The 18,503-nt window shown below is 31.9% G+C and overlaps 3 protein-coding genes across 7 annotated transcripts; all 3 read left to right on the forward strand.

Moving 5' to 3' along the window:
• The first annotated feature begins 4,246 nt into the window (after positions 1-4,246).
• LOC148762120 (uncharacterized) lies at positions 4,247-10,306 on the forward strand. Of its 3 annotated transcripts, XR_016027060.1 has the most exons (4): positions 4,247-4,788; positions 4,899-5,399; positions 6,184-7,110; positions 9,820-10,306. XR_016027060.1 is itself a non-coding variant. In XM_088807397.1 (3 exons), the coding sequence occupies exons 1-3, from the start codon at positions 4,387-4,389 to the stop codon at positions 6,295-6,297; spliced, it is 1,017 nt and encodes a 338-aa protein (XP_088663523.1). In that variant the 5' UTR covers positions 4,247-4,386; the 3' UTR covers positions 6,298-10,306. The 3 variants fall into 3 exon arrangements, 2 of the variants coding, with proteins under 2 accessions (XP_088663523.1, XP_017979040.2); XM_088807397.1 differs by having other exon boundaries at positions 6,184-10,306; XM_018123551.2 differs by lacking the exons at positions 6,184-7,110; positions 9,820-10,306 and having other exon boundaries at positions 4,268-4,788; positions 4,899-5,610.
• LOC18595777 (uncharacterized) lies at positions 7,708-11,705 on the forward strand. Of its 3 annotated transcripts, none has more exons than XM_088807399.1 (5): positions 7,708-7,842; positions 9,006-9,055; positions 9,862-10,001; positions 10,847-10,944; positions 11,430-11,705. In XM_088807399.1, the coding sequence occupies exons 1-5, from the start codon at positions 7,771-7,773 to the stop codon at positions 11,430-11,432; spliced, it is 363 nt and encodes a 120-aa protein (XP_088663525.1). In that variant the 5' UTR covers positions 7,708-7,770; the 3' UTR covers positions 11,433-11,705. The 3 variants fall into 3 exon arrangements, with proteins under 3 accessions (XP_088663525.1, XP_088663526.1, XP_088663524.1); XM_088807400.1 differs by having other exon boundaries at positions 10,847-10,925; XM_088807398.1 differs by having other exon boundaries at positions 10,847-11,705.
• A 2,230-nt stretch (positions 11,706-13,935) lies between these two features.
• Positions 13,936-18,075, forward strand: LOC18595778 (cytochrome c1-2, heme protein, mitochondrial-like). Its single transcript, XM_007023881.3, has 9 exons — positions 13,936-14,048; positions 14,161-14,193; positions 14,298-14,353; positions 15,328-15,548; positions 15,823-16,102; positions 16,184-16,255; positions 16,919-17,035; positions 17,127-17,192; positions 17,697-18,075. Exons 1-9 carry the CDS (start codon positions 14,045-14,047, stop codon positions 17,811-17,813), a joined length of 966 nt encoding a protein of 321 aa, XP_007023943.3. The 5' UTR covers positions 13,936-14,044; the 3' UTR covers positions 17,814-18,075.
• Positions 18,076-18,503: the final 428 nt, after the last annotated feature.

The raw sequence follows: 18,503 nt of genomic DNA on the forward strand, positions 1-18,503 counted from the left end.
TCTTGGCTTAGGAGTTGATCGGTAAGCTGGATCATAAATCAAGAGAAGGTAATGTTGTTTTAAACTAGACATGATGAAAGTCTATGATCGATTACACTGGGATTTTTTATATTTGATGAAGGAGAAATTTGGTTTTAATGCTCAGTGGATAGATATGATTAAACGCTGCATTTCGAATTGCTGGTTTTTTTTACTGATTAATGGACAATTGGTTAGGTACTTCAAATCAGAGAGAGGCCTACGACAGGGAGATGCAATTTCGTCTTTATTATTCATTCTTGCTGCTGAATATTTATCTTGTGGCTTAAATAATCTATTCTCTCAATTCTGCTCATTGCATTATCAATCTGGATGTTCTATAAATATAAGTCACCTTACTTTTGCGGATGATGTCAGGATTTTTACTAACAGAAGCAAAGCAACCTTGCAGAAAGTACTATTGTTTTTGCAGGAATATGAATAGAGCTCTAGGCAAAAGCTTAATCCCAGCAAAAGTTCTTTCATCACAACTAATAATATGTCCCACTCGAGGTGTCAAATTATAGCTCAAGCCACAGGATTTCAACAGAAAATGTTACCTATCACGTATCTGGGAACTCCCTTATACAAAGGACCCAAAAAGGTGTTGCTTTTTGATTCCCTTATTAATAAGATCCGAGATCGCATTACAGGTTGGGAGAATAAAATCTTGTCTCCAGGAAGGCGTATTACTCTATTAAGGAGTGTATTATCACCCTTGCCGATTTATTTGCTTCAAGTGCTAAAGCCACTAGTGATAGTAATTGAGAGAATTAAGCATCTTTTTAATGCCTTTATTTGAGGAGGTTCTTTGGACAGCAAAAAGATGCATTGGACGACATGGGGAAAAATAGCCATACCTTGTTCTGAAGGTGGTTTAGACATTTGTAGCTTGAATGATGTTTTTGAGGCTTTCACTGCGAAACTTTGGTGGAGATTTCAGACTTGCAGTAACTTGTGGACTCAATATATGAGAGCAAAATATTGTATTGGTCCAATTCCTCACACAATGTCTACCAAACCACATGACTCCACCATATGGAAACGAGTGATCAGTGGGAGGGACACAACAGGGCAGTAGATAAAGTGGCGGATTGGTAAAGGTGACTTACTTTTTGGGCATGATATTTGGTTGGGTGATGAGCCCCTGGTAAACTCTTTTCTACTTCCATGATTAAAGTTAATTATTTCTATCATGATAATGATTGGGATGTGGATAAGCTTAGAGCTGTACTACCAATTAATTTTATTAATGAGATATTGAAAGTTCCTATAAGTTGTACACTGAAGGATTTGGCATACTGGGCTTTAACTTCAAATGGAGAATTTTCAACCAAAAGTTCATGGGAACTACTTTTCCAAAGACAACCTATTCATCCATTGGGTAAGTTTATTTGACACAGGAGCATCCCACTTACTGTTTCATTTTTCTTATGGCATTTGGTGAATAATTGGATTCTTGTGGAGTTACGGATGAAATCAAAAGGTTTCCAGTTAGCATCAAAATGTCTATGTTGCCGATTAGAGGAGACGGTTATGCATGTTTTTTGGGGTGGGCCGGTTGCACAACAGGTTTGGAATTATTTTGTAAAATTCTTTCAAATCTATGTTAACAACCCTCGAAATGTTATGCATATTTTCCACTCTTGTCATTATTCTAGGGATTACTCAAAACCTGGTCATATTCGAATATTATTGCCTTTGTTGATTTTTTGGTTCTTTTGGGTTGAAAAAAATGATGCAAAGCATAAAGGCCTCGGAATGTATCCTGATAGAGTTGTTTTGTGGGTTATAAAAATGTTACTGTAGCTTTTTCAAGGTAACTTGTTACGCCAATGGCAATGGAGAGGAGATCTTGATATTACTACACATTGGGGTTTTCGGTTTGAACGGAAGATACATGATCCTCCAAAGATTATCCACTAGTCTCGACCATTGATAGGTTAGCTGAAGTTGAATGTTGATGGCAGTTCCAAAAATGCTTTTCAAAATGCTTCTGGTGGTGAACTCCTTAGGGACCATATAAGTACTATGATTTTTTGCTTTTCTGAAAATTTGAGACCTTATAATTCATTATAGGTAGAGTTAATGGCACCACATCGAGGATTACTTTTATGTATTGAGTATAATGTATCTAGAATTTGGATAGAAATGGATGCAAAAGTAGTTGTGCAAATGATACCTGAGGGACATAAAGGTTCATCTCAAACTCGATATTTGTTGGCTTCCATATGAAAATGCTTAAGTCGTTTCTCTTTCTGGATTTCACACATCCACAGAGAAAGGAACCAAGCTGCAGATCATCTCTCTAATCAGGGGTATTCACACCAGAACCTGTAAGAATTTACACAAGTCGAAGGTGAGTTTAGAGGAATTTTTAGATTAGACAAATTAAATTTACCTTATGTGTGGTTTAAATAAATGTAAAGGAGTAGTACTCCTAACTTTTAATTTTATCTTTATTTTTATTTTCATTTTTTTTATGAAATTTCCTTAGCTTCTTGTAAACAGGTAAATTACTTATCTTTGACATTAGTAATCATTGCAAAAATGGTATTTCATGTATTAGGAATTCCATTTCTTCTTTCTTATGTAATTTTGGAGGTTAAGTTTAGATCTTTTTTCGACTGTACTTATTTTTATTAATTATTAATAAAATGAAAACAGGGTAATTGGGCCCTGCGAGAATTTTTAACATAAAAAAAATATACATGTCTTTTTTGTACATTAATAAAATTAAACATTGAAAATAGAAGAAATATATAATTTTACAAAAGAGCGCATGGTCAATTATGGCAACGTTGTCCTCCCACCCAACAAGTCAAAGATGTTGACTGTTGAGAAAAGGGAGGAACAACCAAATGGCCTTAAAAACATGGTTAGAGGTTGCGTTAACAACACAACATAACCTTTTTTAACTATTTTCCTTTTTCGAACTACATAGTCTAATTAATTGATCATATTTTGACACGTAATTAGTAGTTTTTACCAAATTAAAATAAATTATAAAATTTTAAAGAAAAAAATCAAAATAAATGAATTATGAGGAGAATTTTTTTTTTGATTTGTCCTCTTACTTTTTTTTATCAAAAGCCACAAATTATTCTAAATTGTATTGAAAAAGAATATATAGACAAAAAATAAAATGAAAAAGAATCAAGAATAGATGAAAAAAATAAAATTCCCGAAACCTTTTTTATTACAAAAGATTGTCGTCTTCATGATCCACATACTTTTTTTTAGTTTTTTTATTTAATTTCTTTTTGTTTTTATATGTTTGTTATTATTTAAAATTTTTATTTGTTAGCTTTGAGTATTTAAAATTATAATGTGAATAATTTTGATTTAAAATATAATGTAAACATCACAAATTATTTTTATCATATTTTTTCTTTTTCTTCTCTCTTTCCTTCCCTTCATTTATTTATTTATTTATAGAATGAAATTTTAAGTATTGAAATTTGATAAGACAGAAAAAGTAATTATAAACGAAAATTAATGATATTGCGGATGGAAAAGAGAAAAATGAAAAAAAAATGCAAAATGGCTGTCATTAGACTAAAAATGTATAGATATTATTAATGATATGAAAAAGTCAATAAATAGTTAAAAATAAGTTTTTTGAAGTTAGAATTTTAAAAAAAATAGAAAAACATAATAAATGTTGATATCTTACTCAATAATAAAGGAATTTCACAAATTCCACCTCAAGATATGAAATTTAATATGAGCCTTCAATATGATTTTAAATTTACCAATATGCTCACAATTTAGCATGTTCCTTGTTGGTATTATTATTATTATTATTATTATTATTTGAAATAGTTAGCAGTATTATTATTTGACTTTTAAACTTTGAATGAATTAGATTTAGTCTACTAAGTGGGGAGACAACTTTGACTCAGTATACTATTAATTAATGCAGATTATTTTTATATTATGTAAAATACAAATCCAAATATTTATTGATATGACCAAATAATTAGGTCATAAACAACTTGTAAAAGTTAAATTAAATTAAACTAAATAAAAAAAGGAAACAAAAACTAGATCCATCCATTTTTCTTTTTTTAGGTAGCAGGAAGCTGTAACCGGCAAGGAAACTTCTTCCTTTTTTTAGTACCCTAACAGCCTTAACCTGACGACCAATTAGTCCCTTCTTCACCGCTAGATCCTTGTAATCCCTCCTTCATCCACCGTCCGATCATCATAATCTCTCCTAATCCATCAAGGCAAATACCAGCCCACTATATAAGCCCAAATTCAACGCAACGCCACTTCCCAAAAATTTCCATTCTTTCACAAATTCCAAGGCAATTCTTTTTCTTCTTCTTTTCTTTTTACACTTTCAAATCAAATTCGCCCATCATGAGATTCAAGAAAGGTAGCAAAGTTGAGGTATTGACCAAGGAGGAGGTCTCAACCAGCGCGTGGCGGTGTGCCGAGATTATCTCCGGCAACGGTCATACGTACAGCGTCAAGTACGGTTGGTTTCCGAACACTGGTGAGGCGGCAGCGGTCAAGAGAGTCCCTCGGAAAGCGATTAGGCCTTGCCCTCCTCCGGTAAACGGGACCAATGATTGGGTTTCTGGCGATGTCGTAGAGGTGTTCGACGAATTGTGTTGGAAACCGGCGGTGATAGTAAGGGTTTTCAGTGAAAACAACTTTTTTGTTAGGATTCTTGGATCGAATAGCGAACTCAGTGCACATAAATATCGATTGCGTGTTCGACAATCTTGGGAAGATGGCAACTGGTTCCTCATTGGAAAAGTAATTTTTTTTCAACTCCTTTTCTTTTCTTTTACATTAATTTTAACTTTTTTCTTTCATTTTTTTCTATGTAAGTTGTTGATTCTTACCCTATTTGTTATTTTTGACAGGGTTCGTCAAATTTCACAGGGCCGCCGAGGAGAAAAAGATCTTTGCCTGGCTTTTCGAATGTTGGTGGGCAGAAAAAGAGGATCACTGAAAAAGGTGGTGTTGGTGTTCAAAGAATAATTATTCGGCTTCCTTCGCCGGCCTCTGAAAAGGTAGATGCATTTGTTTCCCCCAAAAATATATTGGGTGAAATATGTAAGCCACCTTCTTGTTATAGAATTGATGATACCATGAGTTGCGCGTCGTCTGTTGGTAGTTGTAGTGGTTTAGGGAACAATGATCATAACTTGTCTCGTAGTTTTGTAACAAATGGTTGTGAAGACTTGAAGGATTATTGTAGTGACGCAGACTCGTATTCTAAGCAGAGATGTGGAGGAGGATGTTCAGTTTCCACTAGTGTGGAATTGGGAACAGATTATCATAGTTCAGAGCTACAGGCCTATCAGCAGGTTCTTAGAGCATTGCATGCTTCTGGGCCTTTGACTTGGGAAGAAGAAGAAAAGGTGACCAATCTCCGTTGTGTTCTTAATATTTCAAATGATGAACATTTGAGGGAGTTAAGAAAGTTGAGACATGATGATAACAGGCATTTTATTAGTTGTTACTAGATTTAAGGAATTTAAATGAATTATTTTTCTATCTGGTTATGCAATAGTGTTATATTGTAAAGATACTTGAAATTTTCAATTTGTAATTGTTTTACTATTTTCTTCACCTGTCTCCATGACAGAAGTTTCATTTTTTTATATGATTTTCCTTTTCCTTTCTTTTCATTTTCGCTTCTCACCTTTTGCAGATGTAGCATATTGTTTGGTGGATATGCATCATAAATTTCAACACAGTAAAAATCTACTTTCCCTGAGTGGAATTGTTGAGTAACATTAAAATGCAAAGCTATGAAATACGTTTTTAGTTACTGGGAAGGATGCCCTAAAATGAATCTGGCCTCTTACTGATTCAAGTGCCTGAAATAGTAACATGTATTGCCTGTTTTTCAACATATTTGTTTTCAAAGTTTTTGTCCTCTAAGATTACTTTGACCTTGCTCATGTTATTTATCAAAGGATGAAAAATGACCTTTTTCATTCATGCTCGCTAACTGGGATCTTGTAAATTGTGATGTGGTGCTGGCTAGTTTATGGATTCTAGCTGGTGTTTTATATACTTGTAGTTTAATGCATGTGAAAGTGTTCTACATCATCTCATGATGATGGTTATGAATGTTATACTTGCTTTATTTCAGCAGTATATGGATTAATGTTGAGGAATATCTTGATGCTTTCTCAGAAATCTCATGGTCAATGTTGGAGGCACCCATATCTTGCTTCTAAAGCCATGATGGGGTTGAGTTTTGTCATCTTTGCAGTTGACCAGGGGGCAATATCCATGGTTTTTTCCTAAAGGAACTCTTAATCCCTGCTGTTGGTATGAGTTATTTTTAAAATTTGATTTATATATGGAGATGCTAGTATTTGTCATTGTATCTCTTGTTGCAGATTAAAACAGGATAATCTTAAAAGATGCCCTACAGTTTTAACATGTAAATTAATTCTTCTTTTTTTTTTAAACAATACATGAAAATTTAAGTTATAATGCAGGTTGGATGTATAGTAAATCTGCTTTCTCTCGTTCAAAATCTTCTAACCTTAAATGCTTGAATGTTGACAAGAATATGTTACCATCTCTTAACTGTACACATACAATTTTGGCCTATTGGGTGCTACATTTGATCTTACTGTCTCTGCATGTAAACAAGTTTTTACATTCTGATGATTTGATGATATTTTTCTAGTTAAATAGCTATGGTTACATACTATGATCAAATGGTGTTCTAACTTCATAGGTGGTTGCTTGATTTAGTTAGATGGGTACTCATAAGTCCCTTTGATGAACTCCAAGTTCGAAAATATTTCCCTGCTCATGAGTGTAATGTGCTGTAAGGGTTTTATTTTTTTTTCCTTGCGTAATACTAAATGTTTCCATCTTTATGAATTTTGCATGACAAAAATCCATGCTGTAGTTGACATGTACTTTTCCCCTAATAATGTATAGTGGATGAGAATCCATGCTGCGGGTAGCATGAAGTTATCCCCTAATCATGTACGGTGGCTGATGCATTGAAAGACTTGTCAATGAGAAGAGTGTCTGTTTGTATATTCAGATATTGGATTCCTAAACATTCTTGTTGAATGCAGCAGCCATGGACTCAAAGAGGTGATTTGGTTCATATCTTTTAATATCAGCTTTGTACTTCCAATTGGTAAGATTTTTTTGCTATTTGCATTGGCATTTTCTGTGAGATTAGGGGGTGGTAATTTACGGTTGTCCATCATTTTAGTATTGGGTAGGGCTGTGCAAAAGCAAACTAAGAAAATCGACACTAACTGAGGTGTTCGGGTTGGTTTGATTCAGTTTTTGACAGAAATTTAGTTTGTCTGGTTTGTTTTTCTCCATCAGACACTGAAAAATGCAAATTAACCATATTGTTAAAGAAGCCCCCAAAAATAGGCCAGATTTTGGAATTGTTTAGTGGATGTAGCTCAAACACATTGCATTACAAATAAATGATCAAATTCAACTCAATTTATTGTTTAAACCGAAAGGCCCAACCAAAACAAAATTTCAAATCTAATTCAATTTACTTGTGTAATTAAAAAATGTATACAATTAAGTTGGGGAAACCAAAAGCAAAATGTGAAAGAATCCTAACCCTAAGCCACTTTTTATTTTTCATCTTCTCTCTAAATCCCCTCTCTCTAGTTGCTGCTCACTGCCCTCTTGGTCAGCACTCGTACTTTTCCAGAAAGCCGTTACACACCTCCTAGCTTGGATTTCTGTGGGTTGTCCCCCTCAAACTGTTGCGTTGCATTGTCAATGTCTTCCCCCATGTGCCATGGGTTTTTCCTCCATACCAGCCTTCCTCCAATGAGCACCATGGTCTTCAAGGTCAGTTCTTAACTTTGCTTTTTAAAAACTATTTTAGAATTTGTTAACATCCTTTAATCAAACAGTTTGGAATTTCTTCATTTATTTTTAGAATAAACTTCATTTACACCTTTTATGGTTTTAACTTTTCTAAAGGACAATTCAGTGTTTTTTTTTTTCAGTTAGCATCTTGTGGATTTTTTTTCAATTAATACCTTTTGCTTAGTAAAAAATACCAAAATAGTTTTAATTCAAAGTTAGTCTATTTGTTCATTTAAAAGAGTATTTTTGTAATTTTACTAGATAAAATTAATAACTTAATCCCTTGTGGAAATAGAAGCTATCCATAAGGTGCTAAACGAGAAAAAGAAATCACATGGTGTTATGTTGAAAAAGCTGGAAGCCACAAGGAGTATCGGTGGGGTTAGAGTCTACCTTTATTTTTAGTAGAAAGTTTTTAGTTCTCTATCTTACACATGTAGTTTATAAATTTTAGCCAATGGTATATTATGATGTTTATTTGGTTTTGGTTTGAGGATTGTTTTCTTATACGAAATGTGTGGTAGCTGAACTTTAGTTTCATTTTATTAAAAAACTAGATTCTTTGGTAGAAAAAATAAAGAGAAATGTTAACTATATATATTTTTTAATCTGGTTTTTGCTACTGCTACTAGCTTCTAACGCTTATTTCTCTCATAATAGGTTTGTATATTTCAAAAATTGTTGCCACTATTTGCTCAAAATATTAGATTAGAAAAGCTGATTGGATTTGGTTATGTTTCTTTTAGTGATTTCAATAGTTTTTTATTTTTAACTTGCCATTTAACATGTTCTGTTTGGTCCTTTTTTTAAATAGTTGGTCGTGTTCAACTGCATTAAGCAATCCCCTCCATCGCTTTTGCCCGAGACCAAAAGTGCTTGTGACCTTTCATTTTGTTGAGTATGAATGAAAGATGAAGCATTTTTCTGTTTTCATTATAAGTTCATATTTCCTCTTTTATTTTTTTTCCCTTAATATTTGAGGAAGTGGAAGGTGGAAACAATTTCACCAGTAACAACCATTCCACTGACTATGTAATTTTGTTTTGCATTTATTGATTTTAGTATTATATCATGGAATTTGGGTTATAGTTGAAGTATATGCTCCCATACAGTTGTTTTGAATTGAACTTGCCTTGTGGTAGGCTGATATGGTTCGGCTCATGTGGACCCTATTTGGTGACTTCTTGTCGTTGTAAGTTTGTTGCTTTATTGAGGCTTGATATTTTTTTCTTGTTTGTTCTTTTGTTTGGATAGTTTTTAAATTGTGGTGTCTGTTGATGAATTGATGTGAAATTCTTGTGGTGTTTATTGTTGGAAAGCTTAGAAATTTGTAGTCTTTGTCAAGGAACAGCTTTGCCCATGCTCTTAATATTTCAAATGATGATATTTGAAGGAGCTAAGAAAATTGAGACATGAGGAAAATAGCTTTTTTTTTAGTTGTTTTTAGATTTAATGAATTACTTTTCTATTTGGTTATGCAATAATGTTATATCTTAGTTCAATGGTGCAGATATATAAAGATACTAGATAGTCAATTTTTGTAAATGGTTTATTTGTTTCATGTCCTGTCCTTATGCTATAAGTTTTCATTCTTTTTCATTTTCTTTCTCCCTTACCAATTTTGTAGTGGTATGTTATTAGTTGGATCGTCTGTGGGACATTATTAAATAATAGCATTTAAATGCAAAGATGTAAATACATTTTAGTGATTGGGAAGGATATCCAATAAGGAATGCCACTGTATAAATATTCAAGTTGCGGAAATAATAATGGGTATAGCTTGGTTACTCAGCTATATTTAAGTTTCAACAGATTTTGTGTCGAAATTTACTTCTACATAGTGCCGGCAGGTTTATGCATTTCAACTGGAATTGTATGTATTTGCAGTTTTATATATACGTTGTAAATCATCTCATGATGGTGGGTATGAATATTATACTTGCTTTATTTTTGCAGTATATGGAATTTATGTTGAGGAATGTCTTGATGCTTTCTCAGAAAATCTCATGGCCAATGTTGGAAGCATCCATACCCTGCTTCTAAAGCCATGATGGAGTTAAGTTTGTCATCTCTTGCAGTTGACCAAGGGGCAACATTCATGGTTTATTCCCTAAAGGATCCCTTAAGCCTTGCTGTTGGTATGACTTTTTTTTTTAATAAATGTTTCAGATATGATTTATCTATGAAAATGCTGGTATAGGTCATTCTATTTCTTGTTGCAGATAAATCAAGATTAACTAAAAGGTGCCCTCCATTTTTAGTATGTAAATTAATAGGTTGCAGTTGCACTTATAGAAAGAGAATTCTTTTATTTTTTGGGGTCAATACAAGAGAATTAAAGTTGTAATAGTTGGAAAATGTTTTTATCTCTGGATTGTGCATATCCAATAATGGAACATTTTTGGCTGGATAATTATTAATTGGCTCTAAACCTTGCTCCACATTTTCTCTTTTTCTCTCTATGCAATGACTTCTCGCATTAAATGCTTGAGTATCGACAAGAATATGTTATTATCCTTGAACCGCATATTTGGCCTTCCAGGGCTGCATTCTAACTCTGTGATTCTCTGGAAAAACAAGTTCATGCATTCTGATTATTGATGATACTGGTCTATTTAATATCTATATTTACATACTATGACCAAATGATGTTCTAACTTCACAGTTGGTTGTTTGATTTTGTTAGATGGGTACTTCTAAGTCCCTTCAATGAACTCCAAGTTTGAAACTCTTCGTGTCCATGAGAGTGATGTACTGTAAGAGAAACATTTTTCTTGCGTAATATAATACTATATATATTATTTTTCATGTATTCTGCATGACGAAAAACCGATGCTGTCCTTTTCCCCTAATGATGTTCAGTGAATGAGAATCTGTGCTCCGGGTAACATGTTCTTTTCCCCCAATCTTGTACTATGGGTGATGTGTGGAGAGGCTTGCATGGATTGATGTTTGACAAGAAGAGTATTTGTTATATATTCAGATTTTGGATTCATAGTCATTGTTGTTGGATTGAGCCATGGACTGAAAGAGTTGCTTCAGTTCATATCCTTTGGTATGAGGTGGGTTTCTTTCCAAATGGTAAGTCTTGTTAGCTATTTACCATTTACATGTGTCATGCCACCTTTGGCATTTTCTTTGAGACTGGGGAGTGGTGGTTTAAGGTTTTACATCATTTTATTATTGGAACATTTTGGGATTTTGGATTTTAACTAGTGTGAATGTTAAAGTGATAGAATATATAGGTGTGTGTGTGTATATCTATACACACACACACACACACACACACACTTTAGTTGTTGTGAAAAACCCTGATGCCTTACTTGATGTAGTTCATAGATTTTCAACTGAAGAGTATTGATAAGAAATATCAAAATTTTTTTATCTATTCTTGAAAAGTTTCTACAAACTGATTTCTTGAACAAAGTCGTCTAGCATCAGTAGTGCGTTATATGAATATGGTTCTATATTTTAAATGGCTATGCTTTAGACATTGATTACGCTATGCTCTTAATAAACTGTTTTAATTGCCACTAGTTGTTTAAATAAAATTCTGTTGGTTACAGTAAAACATTCTGTTAGCAATATTTAGCAGCATAAGGAGCAGGGTAGTCCGGGAGTAATGCTGATGATCTCCATAATAACACTTCCTTTGTGAGTAAAAGCTGAAGGCTTGAGAATATTGACGGTTGCCAACATCACCTGAATATTGTGAGTGATACTTGCATGGAGATTGTAATTCTATGATTAGGCATTGATTTGTCTTTGAAAACATTTGGTAATAGAATAATGAATACATATATTCTCTAACTAATCTATCTCGTGGAATCTAGTTGGTCTCATCTCAATGACCAAGGATGTTGGCTATTCACTGTTGGTGGGGGTACTGTACTAATCGCTTCTTTTCAAACTGTGCACTGCAGGGTGCACCACCCATTGCCTAATTTTGAGCAATTCAGCATTTTCCTTAAGAAAAACTTTAACAACGAAACCTATCTGAAAAGGATTAATAAGAAAAACTTTAATATATATTGACATCTTAATTTGGCATTTACTTTTTTGTCAAAACGGCTAAATTAGATTAATATCTAAGAAGCCATTTTGGCATTTTCTTAAGTCACAATCTTTTTACCTATCAATTGCCAAATGCGGCTAAGAGGTTAGTATTGTGAAAACTAGATTTAAATTAGGTTTATGAATGGTTTCAGAAAATTTAAATAAATTTTTATTTTTTATTATGTTTAATAAAATTTTTATATTTTTATTTTGAATCAAAAAAGTATTTATGATTAATGGTTGGTTAATTATTATTAATAAAAATATCACGTGACGTATTAATGATTCATAATAAATGATGAAATGATATAATGATATGATTATGTAATATTTGTATTAATATTATCATGGATATCATATTATTAAAAAATAAGATAGGCTTTAGATTTTTAAATAAAGAGTTAATAGATATGTTTTTTGGATAAAAAAAGTGAAAATATGATAAGTGTCATTTTGATCAATCATAATTAATTAGATAACTATTAGTTATTAGGATTAAATAAAAGTATTATAACTTAAATGAATGTAATAAAAAAAATTATTTATTTATTTTTTTCAATAATTAAGAAAGCTTTCTAAGATTAAGCCATTAAATTACTAATAGCACATTTGGTTCGTGGAATAAATAAGAATGAGATAGAATATGTATTACGTGGGGATAGAATGAAATGAGAATAGAACATAATAGGTATTACGTAATTTAGTATAACGAATGGAATAAGGCAAAAATAATTATTATGACTTATTGCAATATTTGATTGGTAATAATAACTGGAATAAGAAAGGAATAAAAAATAAAAAAACAAAAATACCATTTATTATATATATATATGATTGTTTTATTTTATTTTTAAATATTAATATTTTATTTATAATCTAATCATTAACATTATAAAATACTAATATTTTATTTATAATTTAAATGTTATTATGATTATTTATTTTTAAATTATTTTGTTTTTAAACATTAATAATGTATAATTTATTTAAAATATTAAAAATTGATAGTTTAAATATTAATATTTTATTTATACTTTAGTCATTAATATTAAATGTTATTATGATTATTTTATTTTATTTTTAAATATTAATAATTTATATTTTATTTGCAATATTAATAATATATCATTTAACTATTAATATTTTATTTATAAATTAATTATAAATGATTTAAATATTAATATTTTATTATGATTATTTATTTTATTTATTTATATCTTTTAAATATTAATAATTTATATTTTTTAAATATTAATAATTGATTATTTAAGTATTAATATTTTATTTATAATTTAATCATTAATATTATAAAATACTACTATTTTATTTATAATTTAAATGTTATTATGATTATTTGTTTTTATTTTATTTTTAAATATTAATAATTTATAATTGATTTAAAATATTAACAATTGGTAATTTAATTTATAATTTAAATATTATTATGATTAAAATATTAATACTTTTAATTAATTTCTGAATTCAAAATATTTTGTAATATATAATTAATAACTTAACCTTTTTATTATTATAAGATTTATTTTTCTCTATTTGCATTTTTCATTTTTTAATTTAAATTTCACTTAGTAATATAAAAATTAACATTTTAAAATATTAATTTTTATTTATAATTTAAATATATTATAATTAAAATATAAAAATATTAATAATTTTTTAATTTTAATCTAAACTATTAATTTTATTAATTTAAGTTTGTAATTTTTAAAAATAAAAAAAAAACATTTTAATTTAAAATATTTGAATTTTATTCGCATGTGTGAAATAGTTAATGCCATAGAAAAATGTGATATTAGCTATTTCAAGCTTTTGTTAATTTTAAAGAATAATCATTTAAAAAGAAATAACTATTTTTTCACCAAAAGCAAATCAAACAAGGGCATAAAATTTTGTGAGTAGAGGGGGAACGGCGAGCCAAACATGACCTAAAGAATTACTAAAGCGTAAAGAGAAAGGACGACGTGTCGTTTGAGACTGGGAGAATTATGAGCGGTTCATTGTTTCACCAGTAATCTGTGGGACACGTGTCTCCCTCCTTCTCTCGTTTCCTTGGTTTTTGTCTCTTCTCAGTTCTGCAACCAACACTGTCCACTCTCCTCCAAGAACCATGAGTATTGTTCTTTTTCTCTCTTCTCTCTCTTACATGTTGCATATCTATTTACGTTTCCATTATGAACTTTTCTTCTTTCCCATTTTGACCTCCACCTTTCTTCTTATTTACAGGGTTAGCCCAGAAGATCAGGACCGGCATCCAAGGTAGATTCATTCCTCTTTACTCTTTTTCTTTGCCCGCCTTTTAATTTTATGATCTTTTTCTTTCTATGATTTCAAATTTTTAAAATTTTTGAATTTGGAATCAGGGTATGGAAAACTCAGCTTTCTTTCAAGGCTCGCTCGCCAAACTCACGATGCTAAGGTACTATTCTCATCATTTGCATCATTTTCCCTTTTTCTTTTATAAAAAAAATTGAAGATTAATGTAATTGTTAGGTTTAATTATTGATACATTATATAATTTCGCAGGGAATTGAAATTTATTGAGTGTGATTTTGTCATGTATTTAATATAATTAGGAATGTATGTAAATTGTGAAAAATTTCAGTTAACAAAAGGGAGAATTCAATGGAATTTCTTCCAAACTAAAATGTAATCAAAACTAGAAATAAACTCCAAAAGAGAGTAGAATATTGCTTTATGGAAAAATTGGCCCTTTTTTTTTTTTTTTTCAAATTATCAATGAATTTTAAGGTGCTTTTGAACGTGTTATCACTTCAATGAAAACAAGAGCTGTCTAAGATTAGAACTCTAGTGCACAAAACTCAGCTAACGGGCTTGAATGGTAAATAAGGCTATATTTGGTCACCACTTTTGCTGCTTCCTCTTTTTACTTCTGAAAGCAAAATGCAAATAACAAAGTTGGATATTTAGTAGACAACGCTGTATTAATTTACTTATGTAATTCTTTTCTGTAGTAAGGATCTGTTATTTTGTTACTTTATATTTGTGATTTAATGTTCCATCTTGCTCACCTGAAATTTTTAGTTATTGGTTAATTAAGTTTTTAGAATAACCGTAGTTGGGGGTTTTGATTACTTGGTTTAACTAAGTCAGTGTTACCTGTTTAGTGCTTTGGTTGTGTAGACTTCAGTGTGTCAGAATGAGCAAGAAGTTTTGGAACTGGGTTTAATACTCAGCATATAATAGGAAAAAATATGAAGCAGTTTAGAAAGACAGGGTGCGACTAGCACACAGTTCTAAACACAAAAAATATGAATAAAAAAGAAAAAGAAATAAATTTTGTTTCTGCAAAGATGAAAATTTTATGAATGTTTTCTACTCTGGAATGAAACTTTACTCTCGTTTTACATAGAAGTACAATACTTTTGGCAGACTCTTCCTGCAGTGCCCTACCAAATTGTGAAGCAGGATCGAGATAGACTAGGATCTACCGGCAATAATTCTTTGAGATGGCTTGCACTCTTTGGGACAGGTGTCTCAGGGCTTTTGGGTTTTTCCACAATAGCTTATTCTGATGAGGCTGAACATGGTTTGGGGGTTCCTAACTATCCTTGGCCTCATGAAGGCATACTCAGCTCATATGACCATGCTTCGTAAGTTGATTTTTCATTTCTGCTAATATATTATTGATTTGCTTGCTTCCCCACCCCTCCCCCCAAAATGTGTTTGCAGCAACAATGAATTGTTGGTGTTCTCGGAGAAAGTTCTTGTGGGGTTTGGTTTCCTGCCTGATTTTTAGAAATGCTTTATAGTCTTGATTAAGCACTATAATCTAATCATTGTGATGTAAACGTATGTTAGTGATTGCTGAATGCTCACTATTTTTCTTTACAATTTGATTAATTTGGATTAATTATACATGAGCAGGATCCGTCGGGGCCACCAGGTCTACCAACAAGTTTGTGCATCTTGCCATTCAATGTCTCTAATCTCATATAGAGATCTTGTTGGTGTGGCATACACTGAAGAAGAAACAAAGGCTATGGCAGCTGAAATTGAAGTAGTTGATGGGCCTAATGACGAGGGTGAGATGTTCACCCGGCCTGGTAAGCTAAGCGATCGTTTTCCGCAGCCATATGCAAATGAACAAGCAGCTAGGTTTGCCAATGGAGGTGCATATCCTCCAGACTTAAGCCTTATCACCAAGGTATCTCTAATATCTTGATTTCATGAAAATGGCATTTAAGTTCCAGTTTAAATTTCAATATCTAACTTCTTGTCCTTTCAGGCCCGTCATAATGGCCAGAACTATGTATTTGCTCTTCTAACGGGTTACCATGATCCTCCTGCTGGTGTATCGGTAATTTCTACTTCCAATTGCATATGTACATATTAATGAGTTGACTGAAGAAAAAGTTTTGAAAGGTCAAAGTCAATTCACAGCATCAAATGAAATGTAACTGGAGAGTGTCACAGAGTGAACTAACATCTGAAATATGATTTCTCTTTCATGCCAAGTGCATTGTCATACGGCCATGTTCAGCTTCAAAAATGTTGCTCAGGTTTTAAAGATGTGCTTTGTTAGTGTGCTTTAGTTTAGTATAACAGTAATGTTTTGATGATTTTCTCTAAAATTGAGATCCCTCAGAAACTAATAATTTATCTTATTACATGCCTAAGCAAGATGTTTGCTTGGGATGGTTAGTCTATAAAAGGCAGGGAAGGAAAAGTGAGAAAGCAGGTTTGGCTGGTTCTCCTGGAGTGGTTATAGGTTGGTGGTGGTTAGGGAGGTAGTCTTATGTCAATATTAGTAACATAGTAGATGATATGTTAGACTTATGTAAAATATGCTTTCTTAGTTTGATGACAAGAAACAGTTAAAATCTGCATGAAAAGAAAGAATAATGAATAATAATTATGATCTTATCTCAGATGCCATACTTTTACTCTCTGTATCTCTGCCTCTCTCACTCACTTTTTAACAACTGTATAATGCGTGATGTATGATACTCTTTCATTGTAGATTCGAGAGGGGTTGCATTATAACCCTTACTTTCCTGGTGGTGCAATAGCTATGCCAAAAATGCTGAATGATGGTGCTGTCGAATATGAAGATGGTACCCCAGCTACAGAGGCCCAAGTAACCTTCATAACTGTCCTGTTGTAAATGATTCTACAAGCTTCACTGGCTAAAACAAGTGTTCTATACTCTTTTTACAATGTTGGTGCAGATGGGGAAGGACGTGGTGACATTTTTAGCCTGGGCTGCTGAGCCAGAAATGGAAGAGAGAAAACTGGTAAGTAGTTTACAAAATTGGATCTTGTTTTCCCCTGTATCGAGGTTTTAATACTTGAAGTTTCTGCTAATGGTTTATTAAAATGATCATCAACAAGGCACAAGTTTATACAGTTATACTAGATCCCTGACTGTTGGCCTTTGATTCTCTTACATGGATATATCCTGTTTGAAAAGTGAAGATCATCCCATTGGATAATGATGATTGAGCTTTGGCATAACTTGCTTATATGATTCTTGCTGTAGGAAATCTTCACAAAACCTCAGCTTAAGCATGCTCATAGAACTAACTTTTTAGTTTACTGTTTTAAGATGCAATCCTAATAAATGAATTGAGTAGAGATACTTAGAATCTCTCATCTTGAAGTATGTGAGACATCTTTTTTTCCTTTTTCTTTTATTTGCCATTTCAATACTGTTTGAGATACAAGCTGAGGTGGTAGATCTTTTTGGGAGTTATAAGGTATCTACTTCCTAACTCCATTTGGTTTGAGATTTTACACAGATGGGTTTTAAGTGGATTTTTGTGCTATCTCTTGCACTTCTCCAAGCAGCTTACTACAGGCGGTTGAAATGGTCAATTTTTAAATCTCGAAAATTGGTGCTTGATGTCGTCAATTGATCTCTTTTATATATGTAATTATTTATTTATATTTGAGAAGGGATAGATAGGTAATGATTAATTCATTAGACCACCTAGGCTTTATTTGTTCTGTGTTATCAGATGGCCTGGGCTGCTAAAATATTGTGGAGACAGATCTCCTTTGCAGTTATATTCTTTAATAAGGTGAAAAATATGCTGCTTGTATTACAAACAGAAACAATTATCTTAGCCATTTTTCTATGATGGAGAGTTATCCATAAAGCAGCATTTCCCTCTATAATTACGTCTTGCATCTTGCTAGTTTACCAAGAAACCTATAGACAACAAGAATTTCAAGAACTCGTTAATGAGAATTTTGTCCATGCGCAGAATCACTGTATTTGAGGGCTTTGAGGCATTGAATTTGGGCAATGACACTGTGAAACCAGGGCTTTGTCAAGCCTAATGAATGGAAATAACCCAAAAATCTTTTGACAAAGCTCATGGCTTTTATGATATAATTAGGTTTTCTGGAAGAGTTTATTTATTAGAGATGCTATTACTCCTTTTCTCTCGTCCTCTATTATGTGAGACAACTTTTTACGGTTATCATTGGTGATCTTCACTGAATTAGCAATTTTAAAATCAGTTTTAAAATTGTGATCAATTATTATAGTCAAAATATTACTTTTAAATGTTAAGTGCTTTTTCCTGCAAAAGATCTTGCCA

The sequence above is a fragment of the Theobroma cacao genome, chromosome 6 (genome assembly GCF_053813885.1).
Source record: "Theobroma cacao isolate CCN51 chromosome 6, ASM5381388v1, whole genome shotgun sequence".
Classification (NCBI taxonomy): Eukaryota; Viridiplantae; Streptophyta; class Magnoliopsida; order Malvales; family Malvaceae; genus Theobroma; species Theobroma cacao.

What these genes read in the sequence shown, in the direction of transcription:
- LOC18595777 (XM_088807398.1), top strand. Translation starts at nt 7,771, where the DNA reads ATGTCTTCCCCCATGTGCCATGGGTTTTTCCTCCATACCAGCCTTCCT. An exon ending in TGAGCACCATGGTCTTCAAG is followed by an intron (nt 7,843 to 9,005) that starts GTCAGTTCTTAA and finishes GCCTTGTGGTAG; the next exon opens with GCTGATATGGTTCGGCTCAT. An exon ending in TTTGGTGACTTCTTGTCGTT is followed by an intron (nt 9,056 to 9,861) that starts GTAAGTTTGTTG and finishes ATGCTTTCTCAG; the next exon opens with AAAATCTCATGGCCAATGTT.
- LOC18595778 (XM_007023881.3), top strand. An exon ending in AGCTCATATGACCATGCTTC is followed by an intron (nt 15,549 to 15,822) that starts GTAAGTTGATTT and finishes ATACATGAGCAG; the next exon opens with GATCCGTCGGGGCCACCAGG. An exon ending in ATCCTCCTGCTGGTGTATCG is followed by an intron (nt 16,256 to 16,918) that starts GTAATTTCTACT and finishes CTTTCATTGTAG; the next exon opens with ATTCGAGAGGGGTTGCATTA.
- LOC148762120 (XM_088807397.1), top strand. Translation starts at nt 4,387, where the DNA reads ATGAGATTCAAGAAAGGTAGCAAAGTTGAGGTATTGACCAAGGAGGAG. An exon ending in ACTGGTTCCTCATTGGAAAA is followed by an intron (nt 4,789 to 4,898) that starts GTAATTTTTTTT and finishes TATTTTTGACAG; the next exon opens with GGTTCGTCAAATTTCACAGG. An exon ending in CTTGGGAAGAAGAAGAAAAG is followed by an intron (nt 5,400 to 6,183) that starts GTGACCAATCTC and finishes ATGCTTTCTCAG; the next exon opens with AAATCTCATGGTCAATGTTG.